This window comes from Setaria italica, chromosome IX (genome assembly GCF_000263155.2).
Source record: "Setaria italica strain Yugu1 chromosome IX, Setaria_italica_v2.0, whole genome shotgun sequence".
Classification (NCBI taxonomy): domain Eukaryota; kingdom Viridiplantae; phylum Streptophyta; class Magnoliopsida; order Poales; family Poaceae; genus Setaria; species Setaria italica.
This window is the reverse complement of record NC_028458.1, coordinates 352245-367453: the sequence shown is the minus strand read 5'-3', so window position 1 is coordinate 367453 and position 15209 is coordinate 352245. Positions and strand designations below refer to the sequence as shown.

Genomic DNA, 15209 nt, shown 5'->3' with positions numbered 1-15209 from the left:
TCGACGAATGGCTGTGAAGCACGAGTGGGTGGGCCTGGTGTGGTTCGTGTGCTGCTGGCCCGGTTGATAATTCGCAAAAAAAGGGGGAAAAAACTACAACATGCGTATGAGATTGACGAACACACTGCAACTTTTGGGACACGTGAACTCGTCAGGTTTTTCGTACCGTAAAATTTAATTTGACCGACACAAGTTACACGATCCTCCCTCCGTCCCAAGTACAGGCCGTTTTGTTTTTTTATTTATAGATTTTACTACATACTTAAATATATTTATATCTAGATGCATAAAGAAAAACTAAAATGACAAGGATCGGTAAGTCAGAGGCCGTGATGGGTGCAGTGAATTGTGATGCAAGCGCCGCAAGGGAAAGGCCGCCACCACCAGCGGGCAGGGAGGCGAAAAGGACGGTCGCCGATGGCAGGCGACGCGAGGCCATCCGTTGCGTGGGCCCACCAACCAAGTCGGAGCGAGCCCATGTATAAATGCACCTGCACCCGAGAGCCCATTTTGCCATCCCAGCCTCCCAGGCGCACGGCACCAACCACCTTCCACCTCCCCTCCCCCAAAATCAAAATCATATCTCTCTCCATCCATCGGCCATGGGCACGGCCAGCGACGCGCCGGCGGGGGCAGCGGCGGCGGAGGATCAGCAGCAGCAGAACCCCAACCCCCAGCAGCAGCAGCCGGCGAAGCGTACGCTGGTGTTCACGTACGGCACGCTGAAGCGCGGGTTCTCGAACCACCCGCTGCTGCAGGAGCTATCGCAGGGCGGGGACGCCTCCTTCGTGGGCGCCGCCGTGACGGCGCCGCGCCTCCCGCTGGTGTGCGGGCCCTACCGCGTGCCGTTCCTCATCAACCTCCCGGGGGAGGGGGGCCACCGCGTGGCCGGGGAGCTCTACGCCGTGACCCCGCGCGGCCTGGCGCGGCTGGACGAGCTGGAGGGCGTCTCCCGCGGGCACTACGAGCGGCTCCCCATCGCGGTGGACCTGGCCGAGGGCGGGTGCGCAAGGGTGGACGCCGTCGCCTACTACGCGCACCGGGACTACGCCGCCGAGCTGTGGCGGCGCAGCGGGGAGAAGGGGTACCCGGAGTACTCGCACGCCGTGGCGCACGGGTACGTCCGCCGCAAGGACCGGCCGCAGGGGCAGACCTTCCTCGAGCAGATCCGCATCTTCGTCTCCTCCCAATCCTAGTCTCTCTGCTTGTGCGCATGTGAGGGATGATGGATCAGAATGCCGTACGGCTGGGGTTGTTGCGAACCTGCGATCTGCTGTAGCAGATCGCCGCCCCATCGTTTCGTCTGATAGCTAGTGTTCGTGTGCGAGATGCTGTGTGAGCTGTACGGAAATTCCAACTTGGTGTGAGCAATACGTATCATCATCTTTCTCCGTCCCTTGCTGATAAGATAAGCTCACCTCACCTGCTGTGATCTTGGCTGGTTTCTTGCTTTACCATCCCGATCCCATCTCCTGCTTGGGAGGAGGATTTTGAGCTCTGGTTGTTGAGCATCTTTCCTCGCCGAGGCTTGCATGGAAACATCCTTCTCTTTTTCCGATGCAATGGTTGACTTCCCCTTCGACTTCTCCGATCGTTGCTCTTCGAAATTGCATTGGATCTTTGGCAACGCCCGCAATAGCTGACTCGATGCAATGATATTGCTAATGTCATTACCGAATCATGCAAGGTTTACAAAGAAATTAAACTAGGACGACTGAGGCCTAGATGCGTCCGTCACTCAAGCTTAAACTAACAACGTAACAAGGAAGAGGGGAATTTGCCTTTGTGCAAGATTCTTGTCCAAGAGCTACATAGAATCTGTTGCTGTCGACCTTTCCATTGCCCAATGCCCGATCACCCAGACGGCAAATAATGCAGATATATACAATTCACAACGAAAGCAACAGCGTAAACAACACAAATGTTTAATGATGAATCTGGCGTCGCGACGCCCGTGAGTTTCTTCCAGGCATACGCCATGCTTCTTGCAACTTGCCGGGCAAACGGCCAGAATCTTGAATAACTTTTGCTGAATTTCAGCGGCTGACGAGAAACACAACCAATTCCAAAGTCTTTAGTCAGCTTTCTCATACTGTTGGCTGGATGATCAACAACCCGGTACGAAACAACCAAAAAGATGTTCAACTCACAGGGGGGCATATGCCAGATACAGTTTGTGACCATTTCTAGATCAACCTTGATCAGGTAACCATCACAGTACAAACATCCGGTTCGGTTTCATTGACCACAGGCACTGGACAGTATGAAAATTTTCTTGCAACATACGACAAGCAACCTCAATGTATATAAGCGTATGCTTCACTCTTGTGAAGGAACGAATGAAAATATCTTCATGTAAGCAGGTCCAGAAATATGGTCAAATACAAACGCGTAATAAGAATCCTCTACTATCCTCTACAGGGCTGTGCAAGAATTGCTTTGAATTGTCGGAGATGCACCGCAATCAAAACTTGAAGCGGTATTCTGATGCAGATATGAAAATGCTACAAGTCTTGGTTCAATAGAATGCTTAAAGCATTCTGTCGAGGTCGCTGATGAAATTGGAGGCCAAGGATGTCAGCTTCTTTCCAGTCTCTCCAGCTATGTCCTTGAGTGAAGACAGATCCTGGGAAGCCTACAAAACCATGGCAGCAAATGAGGCTTTGCTATGTCCAGCTTTCACCTAACATCTCTGCACAATATTTGTTCTCTTGGTGCATTTGCATTAGTTAATATTACAACTGTCAACTTCAATGGTTGGTTAAAACAGCAAACTAGGCTGCTGCTAGAAGCTACGTATCCAAGATCCAATCGACAACAGATAAAGATTTACAAAAGCTACCTGGAAAGATATTCTGTTGATGAGATCTGAAGCGCTTAAGTCCAGATCAGAATTGTTCATATCACGACCAAAAAGATCAGCGCTCGAAATGGATGAAGAACCCTGCATCACAACAGATTAACTTTAAGCAGAACTGCAGAAAGCAACATCAAAACAAGGTTCAAGAGAAGTCTAATGCTCATAAATACATGCCCCTAGGGCCTAGACTACCACTTCCGAAAAAACTGTGGAAGGATTCTTCCAACAAGTAATTCAGTTTGAACCAAGACTAAATGTTGACGAAAAGGTGATGCAAAAGAAAAGGTGATGCAAAAGTAAACGCACCGCAAACTTTTGAAGGGATAGTTGAGCCTCTTTCTCTTCTCTGTTTTGAGTGCCAAAAAATTGAGATGATGAAATCGCCTTCGCATTAGAGAATTTCTTCCTTGCTTCATCAGTTTCCTGAATCTGGAAAGAAATGCGTCTGGAGTCAGAGCGCATAACAGAGTAACCAAGGAAAAAAGGGCTGATGAAAATTATACAGCAAATAAGAGCACTGTGCAATATTTGCCTTGCTGGAGTCAAGAAATAATGTCAAATTACAAATGTACTAATTTTGACGACGGCAGGATGCTCATTTCATGTCATAGAATCCAGCCAGAAGAAAACTGCGCAGCTTAGGACTAAATAAAGGTAGCTAATCAAACCAGCTTGAGTTAACAACTAGACATGACGCAAGCAACTTAAGATATTTTTCAGGCCCTAGCCTAAATTATAAGCATGCACAGTGTATGCAACCTTGCAATATGAATGAGTAGCAGGTCAATGGACATAAAATGTCTAGGTGCCGGGGAGCAAATAGGAAGCATGACAAGCAAGCTAAGCTATTAAACACAATAGAGCATGTGAACAAAATAATATGGTAAATGCATCAGTATAAGTCATACAAAACCATGGTCGCAAATGTCTGCGTAGAGGTAAAGTTTCCTGATGTCAGCAGAAGAGAACATGATTTCATGTATCTCTGAAAAGTTGGGTGACAATTGGTTTTTACCTGAGTTTTTGAAGCATTGCTTGATTTCTTTTGGAACCCATTACCCATCCCATACTCCTGAAAGAAGTCTGATGTTTTTGGTGGTGCTACATGACCAGTCACATGAGATCCCCCGGATTTTGAATCAGCTGATGGCTCATTCTCCATGTATTCAAAACGTGAATGCAAGGATGGACCACTTTTTGTAGTTGAAGTAGTCGTCAAGGCAGGCACAACAGGTTTTGGCTCTTCAGGTTTCTGCTCATACAGGCTTTCATTTGGCTGCAGGACAAAACGAAAAATGACAAAGGGTTAGTTCTGCGAAATCAAGATCGTATCGTACTGTTAAGAACCTGGGACCACAAAATAGTTACTTTGATCAAAGGCATTACGGCATCACCTTTGTAGTAAGCTTTCGGACACCAAGCCCTCCGGTCTTGCCTCCAACCTTCTTTGCACCAATGGGCTTCTTTACGGAACTGGCAAATGTGGGATAGGTAGGGGCTTTTGGTGAACGGGGAGGTGCTTTTGGCGACTTGGGCTCCTGCTTCCCATTCAAATTCTCTGCGGGTGCATCTGAGAGCTTGAATTCAGGGAAGTCATCGGATGGCTTGGGTGGCTCAGACGAGACAGGTGATGACGGTAAGGCATTATCATTTGTGGCACTCTTAGCAACCTCCTTTGAAAGTATCTGCCTGTATAACTCAGCAGCTCTCGATGTGTACTTTGCCTCAACCTTGCCACCATCTGTCCATCCGTGCTGTTTGAAGAAAGCATGTGCCCGGTTGTTGCCACCGAAAGCCATCATCTTCAGCTGATCCGGAGTCCATGAGTCAAGGTTCGTTGACCTAAAATAGGCAGAACAGGTTAAAAATGGCAAAACAGCATTGGCAGTGACAAAATGTTTTTCGATATTTCAGTATGTATTCGGACTATGGTAAGTTATCTGGTAAGAACAGTACGGGATAACAGAAGGGGGGATGTAGACCCAGCAGCATGCATTCCGAAAACAGTAATCCTTTCAGCATTTGCAATTATCATACCGTGGCCCATTGAGATTATTATCATGTAATCTGTGTGGCACAGAGGTACAAAAATAGCAAGGTGTGTATATGTGGCACATTTAGCAGGTGTTTTTTCCCCCTAGATGACAGGAGTTGGGTTCTGAGGCTCTAAAAATGGGGTGGCACTTGTCATTGCAAAGACGCTGTAATTCAGGCACGGAGCTCATAAAAGGAGCAAGAGGGCTTAACTGCCCAAGTGGTGAGAGCTGTGCGAGAGGCTCAGATCCAGCGACAACCTGTTGGACCCAACCCCCTGATGCTTATTACTAGGTAGTCAAATCGAAAGCATGTGAGCTTGCTCTTAATCCAAGCGCCGCGTCATTGCGGCCATGATAGCATCGCGGCATTATAGAGATATATAGAGAATCGATGAGCAAGCGCGGCGCGGGACGAGATCTGGATCGGGGCTAGCGAGATCTAGCGGATTGGGAGAAGGCAGTTAGCAGCGGTAGGTAGGGTAGCATAGATACCTGACGAAGGTGATGTGGACTCCGAGGCTGCGGTGGACGGCGGAGCAGTCGAGGCAGAGGAAGATGCCGTAGGTGACGGAGGCCCAGGTTGGGTTCTTGGCGTTGCAGTCGAAGCACATCTGGCATGGGGGTGAGGGGAGGCGGTGGCGTCAGGGAGATCTGATGATGGAGGAGCAGCGCCGGCGCGGCCTAGTAGATCTCGAAGAGCATCAGTTACCTTGTTCTCCGGCTTGGCCTTGAGGCGGCGGAAGACGGCGTTCTTGTCGGTGAAGGAATCGAACGCCATGGCTGCTGTTCGCCGCCGGCGCGGCGAGTGGATCCGATTGAATTCGGTGGGTCGGTCGCTTGAGTTGGGATCGGCGCGTGCTGCGCCGGAGATCTGGGGGGCGGGAGGAGGGCAGAGGAAGAAAGCAGACGACGGTAGGAGGAAGGTGGGAGGACCCGAGCCAGCCGAGTATATAGCACAGCAACCACCAACAGGGAGAAGAAAGGTAGGCAGCGAACCAAGAGCTGGCGGAGACGAGTCGACCCGACCGTGGAGAGACTCCCTCCCCCTTGCAGTCCGGATCACAGCCGACACGGTAACTTCAGGGCGCCGGAAGCTTCCTCCTATTCTCAGCCGGCTTCAGTTACCGACCACTTGCTTGGTTTTTAACAAAAAAAATTACATAAACATCTCAATAAATCATTTCGAGTTTGACATTGCCCCATAAGTTATATTTTACGGGGAATAACCACCCACTCACTTATCTTTTTTTCAAATACCCACCCAATGCACGCAAAATTAATCGAATCAACACGTTTTGCCGAGATTCTGTCGCTACATGTCAAGGTAGTATAGTCAAAACTTGCCAAAGTGCTAGGTTCATTTACCATTTTGCATTATTTTTTTTTTTACAGATATTGAAACTTGGTACGTCTCTCGTTAGCATCTTTTTTGGAATTCTAAAAAAAAATTAGATTATACTCTAGAAGTTTCAAATTCCATAAAAGAACGTGCCTTGCTATTTTTTTCAAAGCATGTTGGTTTGGTTAAGTTTGCACATACTAGGTTGGTATTTACAAAATACAATTAAGTAGCCGGGTGGATATTTGTAATAAAATAACTTATACTGGCACAATGTCAAACTTATCGGGGTGTGTTTATGCTAATTTTTTTTAATAACAACTTGCACAAGTTCACCGCCTGGTTTTGCTGGCCAGCCACCGACGCCGGGCTGCGATAACTTTTGTGCCGAACAGAGCAGGCGAGCACGGTGTTTGCGTGCGCCTCCGGTTGGCGTCAAAGCCAGCCAGCCAGCCAGCCAGGTGGCCACACCCGCCGAGCCCAGCCCGTCCAGCACCAAGCCACCAAGGCATCGGGTTAGGTTTACGACTCACAAACACATGCATGGCCGGCCTCTCTACCACCACCCACCATTTGCCTTCTAAAGAGCCCAACCTTGCTGATTACAACACCATCAGGTCAGGTACCAAAAATTCACTGCTGTGCTGTGCATCCATGTACCCGACATGCACGCACCAGTGATAATTTAAACACATGCAGCAAATACATTTCCACTCGTCCACAATGTACCGAATGCTCACAACGTTCAGTCATAAAAAAAGCTTGGAGTAAATTTTAACTCCACAGATAGTATTGTCCACAAACTCGTCAAAGGGCACTACCGCACTAGTAGAGTAGTAGTAGTACAACCTGATCCCGTACCAACTTCATCAAACTCCCATTCTAGTCAGTTTGAGACCACCATATCCTTACCAATTGCCTCTCCAATGATTCAGCACCCTTGCCATGTTCATCCATGGTGCGCACCGATTGCCTCCTCCACAGCAACATGAGCTGCCACCAAAATCGCACAACCACTGAAAAAGCTGCTACATCCCAATGTCAGGCTCAGCACCACCTATCGGTCGTGATGCCATTCAAGCATCTACAATAGATGGCACCGCCTTCTTCAGAGTCTTCCTCATAAAATCCGAGACCCGCGAGGATGCCGCAAGGCCCCTCTCAATGCAGTTGAAGTAATCATCCTCTGACCACGAAACAAAAAAGAGGTAACAACAATCAGGGATAACAAATCATGCTTTGCCCCAGCAACGCCCACTCCAGAACACACAAGATATACAGCCGTACCAGACATCACTCCATGGGTGATGGAAGTTATCAATCCTCGCTCAAACTCCTCGTCTTTCTGTTTTGATTCCTTTGAATCAACCAACTTGCGTGAATTGGGAAACACCAGGTGAACATAGGACTTCAGTTGCTGCAGGTTGTGACAAGACACGGTTTATTACACTCCCATCGTACAGGGTACTGAAAATATTCTATTGGGGAAAAAAATCTATGATAAAGAGCCGAGGGACTGAAGAAGTATGTTCTGAGGGTTTAGAACAACATATCAGAGCAAACTGTGAGGAAACCAACCATGCAGTCCCTACAACTTAGAAAATCCTTTATGTCGCCCACGAAATAATAAAGAAAGTAGTATATACTTGGTGTTCACGAGTTTTTCAATAGCACAGTGACCAAGCAGCAGTCGAAAAATGCATACAGGAGGAAATGGGGCCATTGTATGTTTTTTTTATTTTCCTCCCCTGGAGTTCAGAAAAGGGAACGATTTCTACCTGCTCTTCTGCCGTGTTCATGTCTAAAATAACCGCACCATTCTCCATCACCCCACAGCCAATTGCGACTGCAGCAAACAGAAGGTTGTGACTTTGTTAGCTACAAAGTATGGAGGCACAACAAACGAAATAAATCTACGCAACTTACCTGCAAGATGTTTCAAAGGGAAGCCAGCAAATGAGAGGGCAGTGCAGGAAGCGTTAATTGCACATGGCAAAAGCTAAGCACAGTCAAGGAGACAAGGACTAGCTTCAATTGAAATCAGGAAGGTACTGACATTTTTTTTTAGTTTAAAGATACACGAATGCACATATATTTTGACAAAAAACTACATTTTTATTTTTAAAGCAAGGATATAGATACCAGACAAAGAATCAACTCCCTCTATTTCCACACCTAGTTGTTGACGTACGCAAATAGTATTCACAATAAGTTGGAATTTCAATCTAAAACATCAACCTAACAAAGTCTCTTTCCCAGCAATTTAAGTTTCTAATGCAAATGCAAGCAAGAAAATACAGTAAACATGCTACAGCATGTGGAAAGATACAGAGCCATCATCACCCACGACCTGCCAAAGTATGATTAGCCATAGGTTAGTGACATTTAGTGCCATGAGCATAAACAATGCTAGTCAACATAAGGCAGACTGCTGTGATGCACTACAAAAAGGTTGACAACAGAGTAAGAAACTGTTGCTACAAGGAACATGTTTATACCATCGTAGGCCCAACAAATTGTGTTTATGCTGAAACCTCGATGAAAGTGGACATCCTAGTATTAATTTGTGCCTTTCTGCAGGCCGGACTATAAGTGCATCAATACTTTGTTTATGGCATTTGTAGCCTGATTAATTCAGTACTACAATTTTTTCAACAGCACCCCGAAAATGTTGTATGATATGACGCACTAAATTGCGTATCCAACACAACCAACAAAATTGTATACATAAGAATAAAAGCAACTTGGAGTAGCATGAAAGCCGGGCAACATTACCTGAAGCACGACAGAGGTGGTGGTGTTTGGATGAACGGTGAGCACGCAGATGCTCTGCAATGTCCTCTTGAGCGTCATCTCATACTCCTTCTCTTGCCTTCCTGTAAACAACTTGCCATCTCAGTGACACGGTTACTTGGGGAGCCAGGCGACAATGTAAGCACCCTCTTGATCGCCAACGCCCACGCAAGGCAAGGCGCGACAGCAGCAGGTGAAGTGAACTCGAGGGGAAGAGGAAGAGGAAGAGCGGGTACCGATTTGGCCGGTCTTGGGCTTCCACACGACCTCTATGGAGGCCTTCTCGGGGTTCTCCCCCTTCCTGGTCCCCGGCTTGGGCCCGTACACGGCGGCGAGCACAACGGTGTCCCCCTGCGCCCAGCGCGCGGAGCCGTGGGCGCGGTTGAGCGGGTTGCCGGTGCACTTGAACGGCCGGAGCTGGTTCGGGTTCCGCCCGTCCGCGCGGCTAGTTCCTTCCATCCTCTCCTCCCCTATTCTCCGGTGGGCAATGGCGGCGGCGCGCAGGGAGAGATCAGAGCGCAAAAACCCTAACCCCCTCCTCCCCTGTCGCGACTGAGAAATTTCGAAGCCGCCGCGGCCTCTGTCCAGCACACGGACTAATCCTAGCCGTTAACCCTCCAACGGACGGCTGATATTGCCTGAGGCCTCTCCCACCCCACGTCTATTCCGAGACGCCCCAGCGAGGCAAGGGGACAAGTTTTTTTGCCCTCTTCTCTTCACAAGGCCCCGCGCCGCGCCGCAAAACCGCAACCGCATCGACCCGCCGCCGCCGCCGCCGCCGCAGATGGCGAAGAAGCACAAGGACCCAGCCCCCGAGGCGGCGGGCGACGCCTCCCCGGCCGCAGCCATCCGCTCCCTCTTCTCCGCGGACAACCCGTTCCGCCGGAAGCCCTCTACGGAGGAGCCCCCTGCTCCTCCGCCGCCCGCGACGCCCCTCCGCAAGCACCCCAACCCTGGCGCTGAGGCTACCGAGCCGTCCTCGAAGAAGAAGAAGCGGAAGGAGGAGGGGCCACAGCGCAAGCGGAAGCGGGACGAGGTCGAGGCAGGCCCCGGGCGGCGGAGTGGCGCGGGCAAGGAGAAGCAGCCCGGCGTTGGGGGGAAGAGGAAGGCCCCCGACGATGCCGCGGTTGCGGCGGCGGGGGCGGGGGAGGACGATGAGGAGGCGTTCGACGACGAGACCAAGCTGCTCAGGACGGTGTTCGTGGGGAACCTGCCGCTGCGGACCAAGCGCAAGGTGCTCACCAAGGAGTTCGCCGCGTTCGGAGAGATCGAGTCCGTCAGGATCCGCTCCGTGCCACTGGTCGACGTCAGTACAATGCCATTGCAATCCCTTTTATTCTTATTTGCTTGATTTGAGGTGGAAAGGTTTCAATGCTTGTGATTGTGCTTCCTGCAGACCAAGCTTACAAGGAAAGGGGCCGTCATACAGGGGAAGGTCAATGAATTGGTCGACAAGTGAGTGCTCGTTTGCCTGTGAACCACTGCTGTTATTGATGCTTCTATCCTTCTTTGTTTTGCCCGATTTTGCATAGCCTATATGCAGCAGAACAGTGATTAGAAGTGCATGGCATTTAACAGCTTGTTAGAATATGCAAAAATTACTGCATGATGCAAGTGTTTTGTTTTTCATATTCATATTTGCTTATATTCTTTGCAGCGTGCATGCCTACATTGTCTTCAAAGATGAGCAGTCTGCACGAGCTGCTTTGTCTCATAATATGGCACAGGTAAGGTTGGCTGTTATACAGCTGATGAAAACATAAAATTAGTTTATAACTGATAGTTTAAAAAAATATGTTGTGATTGATGAGTCTTTTTTCTTTCTAAATGTTTTAAACTTTTTAGTTTGGTGGCAATCACATCCGTGTTGATATGGCATGCCCCCCTCGTAAAAAGCTTCGAGGAGAAGGGCCTCTTTATGACAGAAAGAGAACTGTGTTTGTTGGGAACCTTCCATTTGATGTAAAGGTAAGCAATGTGTTCAATCTTGTACCTCTCTAGCTTCTAAAAAAATAGAAAAACAATGCATCATTTCATTTTTTTCCTCTCTTTATTAACCAAGATTTACTTTCTGACATATTAGGATGAAGAACTCTACCAGCTGTTCTGCGGTTCCAGCGGATCAGAAGGTGATGTTGAAGCTATACGTGTTATCAGAGATCCAAATTCAAGCCTAGGGAAGGGTATCGCATATGTTTTATTCAAAACAAGGGTAAACTTCTTACCATTCCTCTTTTGCTTCAGCACCGTGGCCCATTCCATCAGCCAACTAGTCTATGTAATGTACATGAACTGTAGATTACTGTATTTCTTTTATGCTATGCAAACATGCAAATCACTTATGGAAGGCTGTAGCGTTAGTTATGTCATCCCCTGATGATCGCTTCTTGAAATTAAATGCAAGTGGTATTTGCAAAGAAGAAAGTACAATAGGAAGGAATTCTTTCTGAACTATATATTAGCGCAAAAATCTCAATTGAAAGCATGGATCTTAAATATTGAGACCACTCTTTGACTCAATTCCCGGCTTCTATAGAAACTAGTTTTTCTTGTATCATCCATGCTGCAGCTTGCAATAATGGCAATGGCTTTTCTACACTTAAAAGGGAAAATTCACTTGTTAATAATTTCTTCCCATACTGTATCTACTAGCAAAATGACTTCATTTTTGTTCACATGATCAGTATGCACTCTCTCTCCGCATATAACTCTTTAACTGTTCTGATAAGAAGTATATTTCCGATAACCCTTTCGTGGTGGATTATCTGCAAAATATCTTTCTGTTGAAAGAACCTTTGACCTGCTGATATATGCTGTGCAGGAAGCTGCTAATGCTATTGTAAGGAAAAAGGATCTGAAGATTAAAGATCGCTCTTTGAGGCTGACCCATGCAAAACCGGTTGACACAACACCAAAGAAGACAATGGAAGCCCGGAAAAAGGAACGTGTGCCAAAACACAAGGAGGTTTCAACACCAGGCAGCAAATCTAATGAAGGCAGTGACAAAGCGAAACGTAAGGCATCAGCTTTGTCCTATCAAGGACTGAGATCAAGCAAATCTGGTGTTGTGAAGAAGGTGAAAGTGAACCAGCGTCCCAGCAACCCAGTGAAGCAGAGCAAAACTAATGAAGCTGGAGCTAGTGCTCGCAAAGGGAAGCGACCTGCTGTGGCTGCAAGAAAGGTGAAGGAACTAGCAAAGAAACGCAAGTTGGATGCTTCAACTCCTGAGAATACGCACAAGAGCAAAAAAGCAAGGAAGTAAGTTATGCATTGAGTTGATTCACATTGTAACAGAGTCTCACTCATCAAATTTTGTCAGACTGGGTTCCTGGTCAGTGATTGTGTTACTGTGGAGGAAATGTGCAACCTCATGTGAGTTTAGGGCAATACGAGAGTGATGTTGCAATTGTAAGCCTGGTACTCCTATGTAGCAATTCGGTGCACACCATATGAAACTTATTCCAATTCAATGCAGTACCAGACTACTCCCTACCGATCAGGATATCTTGCACAGATATTGGAATTAAGTCATTGTCCATAAACTGTGGCGGCGATATTTTTGTCAATGAATTGGAATGTTAGATACACCTTTCTCGTCTATGTATGTATACGTTTGCACGCCATATTTAGAGCAATGATGTGCCAACTGTCTCAAACGAAAATTCATGTTCCATGATCCATCAGATTTTATTGCTGCCACTGCCAGAAATCCAAATGGACATTCCTGGATGGAGCATAGCATGCTGCCAGGAGAGCCTAGTAGTAAAGTGGCAGGTGAACATCAGAAGAGTTGAGCAGCAACTACCCCGGCCTGGAGGCCTCAGATAGCGGCGGTGGCAGCAGATGCAGCAGCGAGCACGTGCAGCCTCCAGAACACGTCCCCGGCGGCGTCCGTGCTATTGGCGTCGACGGCGACCGCGCCGATGAGGGCCCGAAGCGCGCCGCAGACGACGGGTGCCGCGGACGCGCTGGTCCGGCTGGCGACGCGCACGATGGCCGGGATCCCGACGTGCGTCCCCGCGGCGGCGCACGCGGCCTCGGAGGCCGCCTCGGTGGCGCGGCGCGACACGACGGAGGCCGCGGCATCGTTGTCGGCGGCGAGGGCGCCGAGCACCGCGGCGGACTGGGCGGCGGCGAGGCCCAGGACGGCGAGCGCGCGGCCGTTCTCGCGGGAGTAGGAGGCGTGCGTCATGGCGCGGCGGAGGAGGTCCGGCGCGCGGAAGGCGTAGCCGATCCGCGCCTGGAGCTTCGCCAGCCCGGCGTCGAAAGAGGAGGAGGACAGCGGCGCGGGACCCGCCGCGGCTGCGGCACGTGGGAGAAAGGGGGAGGCGACGAGGAGGAGGAGACACAGGAGGATCGGTGACGGTGGAGTCGCCATTGCTGCTTGCGTCCTCTCGGTGAAGTGGGGAAAGTTGGCGTCGGCTGCGGAGGACGTGGTGGTGGCCAATGGCGAGTCGGCGTGGTGGGGGTGCGGAATCTGAACGACCCGGTCTCTGGTCGGGTTCGGGTGACTCGAGTCAATCGCGTGGAATGTGGAGAAAAGAAGAAGAAAACTGCCCCATCACCTGCTTGGCCGGCCCAGCCAGGGACCAGTGGCCGGACTGCTCACTCTACTGTAGCGCCTGGGTCAGGGGGTGTTTGGATACCCATTGCTAAGTTTAGCACCTCACATCGGATGTTTGGATGCTAATTAGGAGTATTAAATATAGACTAATTACAAAACTAATTGCACAGATGGAGTCTAATTCGCGAGACGAATCTATTAAGCCTAATTAGTCCATGATTTGACAATGTGGTGCTACAGTAACCATTTGCTAATGATGGATTAATTATGCTTAATAGATTTGTCTCGCGAATTAGCATAGGAGTTTTGCAATTGGTTTTATAATTAGCTCATTTTTAGTCCTTCTAATTAGCATCCGAATGTCCGATGTGACACTGCTAAAGTTTAGCACATAGTATCAAACACGGTACGCACGAGTTTCATTGGTACTGTGCATTTCCCGCGCACACCCTTCAATCTCTCCCATAGCGTGTGCGTAGGACGCGCACGCGTGTGTGCATGCAGTGTGAGTGGTGGTGTGTGTTATGTGCGTTTTAAGAATACTGTGCGGTGGGCCTCTCGCTAAATGAATGATCTTTTTGTAGTGTCTGATTTCCGATTGCCCAGCAATATCCAATTTTTTTTTAAAACGTTAGCAGGAGCGTTGCCGATTTCTTTAAGAAGAAGAGAAAGTTCTGGTAGGGTTACAGTAACTATTACATTGATGAAAATAAAAGTCATGCTACACATCGAAGAGAGGAGAGTCCTTGTGTCTGGTGCTAGGCCGCAAGGAGCTCTTCACACAGCAATGGCGGGCCTGTCGCCATTTTGCGAAGGAGAATGTCGCTCTGGATGAGACCAAACAGTCCAAATTGGATAGGGGTACAAGTCCTCTATCTGTTATATTATTTACATTATTCAATGAAAGACACTGTAGGATCCAGGATACCTTCAACTAAAATCATAACATTAAATAAATTTAATTAGTAACATAAGAAAATTTTTATTTCTACTCTTACTATAACTAGGTAAGGGTTTGCAACCTAGGGTGACAAGATACAATTCAATCTCTAGTAATGTAATTGCTCAAAGTAAATTGTAATAATGAAATTGAGCAAATAAATAACCAAAGACAAGAGACGAATTTTCCCGTAGTGTTAATGACTTGCCGGTCACCTCTAATCCATGTTGAGGTGGATTCAATGTTCCAACCGCTCCTCTATCAAGACTTCGCTTGATCTTGAGCCGGCTTGAATCAAAAAACCTCTCCAAACCTCGATTCCACTAGAGTTGCTCTTTACTGCTCCGGCGAGGTGAGCACAAAACATCTCACAAGAATAGCCGGGGCTCCTTCACAATTTTCTTGAAGGGCTCAATGACTCCACAATCTCCAAGCCATCTAGAAGGCGGTAACCTCCAAAAGTAACAAGCCAATGACGCTTGCTTGAAGACTCCCATAGTGCCACAAAGCTCTAACTCTTGATGCAATACACTAGGATGCTCTCAATCTCACAAGAATGCAACCTCTAACCAAAGTGAGTGAGAGAGAGAGAAGGAAGAAGGCTCAAGTATGTCAAGAATGCTTTCCTAAGTGCCAAGAGAGATTTCCCACGCCCGGGCATGAGCTATTTATAGAGC

General features: G+C 48.3%; 5 protein-coding genes across 5 annotated transcripts; 2 read left to right on the top strand and 3 right to left on the bottom strand.

Moving 5' to 3' along the window:
- The first annotated feature begins 499 nt into the window (after positions 1 to 499).
- LOC101769316 (putative gamma-glutamylcyclotransferase At3g02910) lies at positions 500 to 1563 on the top strand. The gene has a single exon (XM_004980947.2). The coding sequence runs from the start codon at positions 603 to 605 to the stop codon at positions 1194 to 1196; it is 594 nt and encodes a 197-aa protein (XP_004981004.1). The 5' UTR covers positions 500 to 602; the 3' UTR covers positions 1197 to 1563.
- Positions 1564 to 2168: 605 nt separating this feature from the next.
- LOC101768904 (probable ADP-ribosylation factor GTPase-activating protein AGD9) lies at positions 2169 to 5886 on the bottom strand. The gene is made up of 7 exons (XM_004980946.4): positions 5606 to 5886; positions 5389 to 5507; positions 4255 to 4702; positions 3876 to 4136; positions 3167 to 3289; positions 2843 to 2944; positions 2169 to 2635 (listed from the first exon to the last, which is right to left on the bottom strand). Exons 1-7 carry the CDS (start codon positions 5672 to 5674, stop codon positions 2531 to 2533), a joined length of 1227 nt encoding a protein of 408 aa, XP_004981003.1. The 5' UTR covers positions 5675 to 5886; the 3' UTR covers positions 2169 to 2530.
- A 972-nt stretch (positions 5887 to 6858) lies between these two features.
- Positions 6859 to 9595, bottom strand: LOC101768506 (exosome complex exonuclease RRP46 homolog). Its single transcript, XM_004980945.3, has 7 exons — positions 9265 to 9595; positions 9011 to 9111; positions 8565 to 8585; positions 8162 to 8234; positions 8014 to 8081; positions 7523 to 7652; positions 6859 to 7421 (listed from the first exon to the last, which is right to left on the bottom strand). The coding sequence occupies exons 1-7, from the start codon at positions 9485 to 9487 to the stop codon at positions 7312 to 7314; spliced, it is 726 nt and encodes a 241-aa protein (XP_004981002.1). The 5' UTR covers positions 9488 to 9595; the 3' UTR covers positions 6859 to 7311.
- Positions 9596 to 9723: 128 nt separating this feature from the next.
- Positions 9724 to 12527, top strand: LOC101768104 (RNA-binding protein 34). The gene is made up of 6 exons (XM_004980944.3): positions 9724 to 10334; positions 10425 to 10483; positions 10686 to 10755; positions 10874 to 10996; positions 11112 to 11240; positions 11850 to 12527. The coding sequence occupies exons 1-6, from the start codon at positions 9813 to 9815 to the stop codon at positions 12288 to 12290; spliced, it is 1344 nt and encodes a 447-aa protein (XP_004981001.1). The 5' UTR covers positions 9724 to 9812; the 3' UTR covers positions 12291 to 12527.
- Positions 12528 to 12675: 148 nt separating this feature from the next.
- Positions 12676 to 13579, bottom strand: LOC101767698 (protein NUCLEAR FUSION DEFECTIVE 2). The gene has a single exon (XM_004980943.3). It carries the CDS (start codon positions 13404 to 13406, stop codon positions 12849 to 12851), a length of 558 nt encoding a protein of 185 aa, XP_004981000.1. The 5' UTR covers positions 13407 to 13579; the 3' UTR covers positions 12676 to 12848.
- Positions 13580 to 15209: the final 1630 nt, after the last annotated feature.

What these genes read in the sequence shown, in the direction of transcription:
- LOC101769316 (XM_004980947.2), top strand. Translation starts at nt 603, where the DNA reads ATGGGCACGGCCAGCGACGCGCCGGCGGGGGCAGCGGCGGCGGAGGAT.
- LOC101767698 (XM_004980943.3), bottom strand. Translation starts at nt 13,406, where the DNA reads ATGGCGACTCCACCGTCACCGATCCTCCTGTGTCTCCTCCTCCTCGTC.
- LOC101768104 (XM_004980944.3), top strand. Translation starts at nt 9,813, where the DNA reads ATGGCGAAGAAGCACAAGGACCCAGCCCCCGAGGCGGCGGGCGACGCC. An exon ending in GCTCCGTGCCACTGGTCGAC is followed by an intron (nt 10,335 to 10,424) that starts GTCAGTACAATG and finishes TGCTTCCTGCAG; the next exon opens with ACCAAGCTTACAAGGAAAGG. An exon ending in TGTCTCATAATATGGCACAG is followed by an intron (nt 10,756 to 10,873) that starts GTAAGGTTGGCT and finishes TAAACTTTTTAG; the next exon opens with TTTGGTGGCAATCACATCCG.
- LOC101768506 (XM_004980945.3), bottom strand. Translation starts at nt 9,487, where the DNA reads ATGGAAGGAACTAGCCGCGCGGACGGGCGGAACCCGAACCAGCTCCGG. An exon ending in TCGTGGGTGATGATGGCTCT is followed by an intron (nt 8,235 to 8,564) that starts GTATCTTTCCAC and finishes GACTGTGCTTAG; the next exon opens with CTTTTGCCATGTGCAATTAA. An exon ending in CACCCATGGAGTGATGTCTG is followed by an intron (nt 7,422 to 7,522) that starts GTACGGCTGTAT and finishes TTTCGTGGTCAG; the next exon opens with AGGATGATTACTTCAACTGC.
- LOC101768904 (XM_004980946.4), bottom strand. Translation starts at nt 5,674, where the DNA reads ATGGCGTTCGATTCCTTCACCGACAAGAACGCCGTCTTCCGCCGCCTC. An exon ending in GCAATGCTTCAAAAACTCAG is followed by an intron (nt 3,290 to 3,875) that starts GTAAAAACCAAT and finishes ATTTCTTTCCAG; the next exon opens with ATTCAGGAAACTGATGAAGC. An exon ending in TCAACAGAATATCTTTCCAG is followed by an intron (nt 2,636 to 2,842) that starts GTAGCTTTTGTA and finishes ATGGTTTTGTAG; the next exon opens with GCTTCCCAGGATCTGTCTTC.